Source organism: Taurulus bubalis (assembly GCF_910589615.1).
Source record: "Taurulus bubalis genome assembly, chromosome: 3".
NCBI lineage: Eukaryota > Metazoa > Chordata > Actinopteri > Perciformes > Cottidae > Taurulus > Taurulus bubalis.
The window spans coordinates 14,727,793-14,731,154 of record NC_136591.1 but is presented as its reverse complement, the minus strand read 5'-3'; the positions used below and the strand labels follow the sequence as shown (position 1 = coordinate 14,731,154).

The window sequence follows — 3,362 nt, the reverse complement described above, 5'->3', positions numbered from 1 at the left end:
AAAAAAATACATTTTGAACAGTTTCATATTGAACTTTGTGTTGAACAAATCTGCTACAACTACATATAATATAGACTAGATCAATTACATTTAAAGTTTGATAGAGAGATTTAAACATGTGGTAACATTTAAGCTGTTTGTTCAGTAAAGTTGCCATCCGATGGAAATTGCAATGATGAAAGTGAATTAATATTAATTAATTATTATATTAATTATTTATATAACTGAATTTAATATAATTGGTAATCACAAACAAATTTCAAAGCAAGTTTATGATAAATAATGTGTACATTGAAAGGGTGCATGTAGTTTATTTTCAGATAGTTTTTTTGTCTAAATAGTTTATGTGACACCTACTTTAAGACTAAAATAAATTGTTGAAAAGCATCTGTGAACTGTAGAATTTGGGTACTGTGGGTATGCCATTGGGTGGTTTATTAGAGTGTATCTGAAAATATACAATTACGACAAATGAACAAGAGATTTCACATTTGCAATTAGTTGATGAGGTACCTAAGCCTTGGGCTGTCCATAAGTCACGTAACAGAATACAAATGGTTCTAAGCTTTCCCATTTTGTGCTTACATTCACTTTTGCTTAACATCAACAACTGAACATTAATGGGATCCTGACAATTATATACATCTTTATTATTGTCAGTTTTTCTCTCAACTTATCAGCCAGCCAGATCAGCTGTTGAACTGTACACTTCTTTACCTCTGTCCCAAAATGATTATGTCCCCTGCCATTAAAGAGTTAACATGTTGTCAAGTAAATCTGTATTGGGCCAAGTTTTTATATCACATACATATTAATCAAAATGAAATATCAATCTCCATAGTATAACCCCAAAGTGGAAAAACGCCTTGATAGGTTGTGGGTATACTTCTTTAAACCCTGGTTCTGGTTACACTGTGGTTGTACGGGAGGTATATGTCCCATTGCGAAACACCATATCAGAAGCCATACAGTCCTTTGGAAAATCCAGGGGGCTACACGCTGCCTGTCTCTTCAAAGCTACAGCACAGTAATCCACCTGTTCCGCATCCAGCCCAGACTCCAGCCACCGGAAACACACAATGCGCTGGAATGAACGCCGAAAATTGTCTGACACAAAGCCGTACAGGATAGGATTGGCGCCGCTGTTAGCATAGCTGAGGATGACAAAAAGCTGAGTGACCATTGGGTCCGGGGGCCGGTGGAAAACGCTGACAAGCTGGACAATGTAGAAGGGCATCCAGCAGAGAACGAACACGGCCACGACTAGCAGCACCATGCGGGTGATCTTCTTCTCTGAGCGCCGCCGTTGAAGCCAGCCTGCTTTTAGCCCTACTGCTCGCATCCTGGCCACCATTAAACAGTAGCATAAGCAGATGGCTCCAACGGGCAGCAGAAACCCCAACAGGAAGGTATAAACCACGAATGCTTCTGACCACGCCGATTCAGGCCACAAGAAGTTACAATCCATACCACCGTCCTGTGCCGGGACAGTGTCTGCGAAGATGATGATGGGCAGGATGACTATGAGGGACAGCCCCCATACACACACATTGACTACTTTGGCGACAGTCGGTCTGCGGTAGCGGGCAGCCTTGATAGGGTGGACAACTGCTACGTATCGGTCCACACTCAGCACAGTCAGGCAGAAGATTGATGTAAACATATTGATACCATCTACACTCAGCACCAACCTACACATAAGCGACCCAAAGGGCCAATGACGGACGGCTGCTGATGTGGCCAGAAAGGGAACACTTAACATGAACAACTCGTCAGCAATCGCTAAGTTGAGGATGTAAATGTTCGTGGCTGTTTTCATTTTGCCGTATTTCAGAATGACGTAGATGACCATGGCATTGCCAGTAAGACCTACACAGCAGACAAGAGCATAGATGGATGGGATGATGATTTTACTGGCGTCAGGCTCCTGGTAATAGTCCTCATAGTCCATGCTTGTGTTATAGGGCAGCCCAGTTGGATATGACCCATATTCATGGCTCCCGTTGAAATCCATCGTCAGTTTTGATGGGTATGCTGACTTTTAGTTGGAATGAGCTATTCGATGGAGCTATCATGAGCTGAAGTGAAGCCAAACGTTGGGCTTCTTAGAATTTGTAATTCCACAGATTACCAAAAAGCCAGCCCCTACACATGACCTTGTTCGACAGTTGGTGGTGTGCCCCGCGACCCCATACTATTGTCTAGACTACAATGGTAAAATATCAATATTTATTCAACAATTCTGTTTTAGCAACCTTTTGAGGAGCAATCCTTCTCACAAGCCCAAGTTTATCAATTGGCTGCAGATATGAGGGTGGACAGGGAGTACCAAAAGATATCAAAAGAACGTCTGAACGTGCAGATACTCTGGAAAGACTTCACTGGAGTAGTAATTTTTAAAATACTAACAAATTAATCTTTGTGATTGCAAAAAAAACAATTCTGTAGTAGTTCTCGTTTTTTTTCAGAATATCGTGAGATAATGAGAGATTCTTTTCCTCTGACAGAAAAACAGGGTATGCAGCAATTGCTCTGAAGGGTAACCACTATACACACTGATTAGCATGATTCTCTTCCATTTTCTTTCATGAGTTAATATCGTATTGCCCATCTGTTCCAGTTGTGTAGAGTTCTGATCAAAAGCAAGGTAAGACCACTAGGACACACAGTAAATACAAAACACTCCATCTGTTAATTGGAACGGCACATTCCGGCAGGTCAAAATCACATTGAGTGTGCACTTAAAGGTTGTGATGCTCGGCTTCGCCACTCATGTTGTCTCGTGGAGCCTCACAGCCGTTGCCGAGTGCAGGAAAATCACACGATTCTTCCCGAAGCTTCCCTTCGGGATACACTGAGCTCCCATTTTCTGTGACCTGAATTATGGAAACCTGTAAGAAAACAAAGAACTGTCACTTTTGCTGCGTTCACATCAAAAGGGTTTTTCACCTGACTTTACTTGCTCGACTTTATATGGTTAATTTGCTTTTTCGCTGCGGAAAGAGGGCACGGCTTATCTCTGTGGCTTTACTCCGTGAAAACAGTTACCTTTTCCACCATTCACCATTGAAATAACCACTAGTTCTGCTTTATACTTGTTGTGGAAGTCCCACAAACGTCGGAACATCAAACGCTCCCGTGTCTGGGTTCATAATATTATCCGTAGTCGCACACAGCTCCGACTCCTCCAGGACGAGTTATTCCGCAACGGCAGGACAGCGGTGACGAAAAATGTGCGTCTGTGCATTGATTTTACATGCAATCTACTTGTGCGAATATTTCACAACTCTTTTGGGGTGAACGCAGCATTAGTCTGCGTCTAACAAGCACCGAGCATAAACATCAAAGTACAAATGAGTCAT

At 42.1% G+C, this 3,362-nt stretch overlaps 1 protein-coding gene across 1 annotated transcript; it reads right to left on the bottom strand.

The window, feature by feature from the left end:
* Positions 1-907: 907 nt before the first annotated feature.
* On the bottom strand, positions 908-2,014 carry sstr1b (somatostatin receptor 1b; the record flags this gene model as incomplete). Its single annotated transcript, XM_079215101.1, has 1 exon — positions 908-2,014. The coding sequence occupies one exon, from the start codon at positions 2,012-2,014 to the stop codon at positions 908-910; it is 1,107 nt and encodes a 368-aa protein (XP_079071227.1).
* Positions 2,015-3,362: the final 1,348 nt, after the last annotated feature.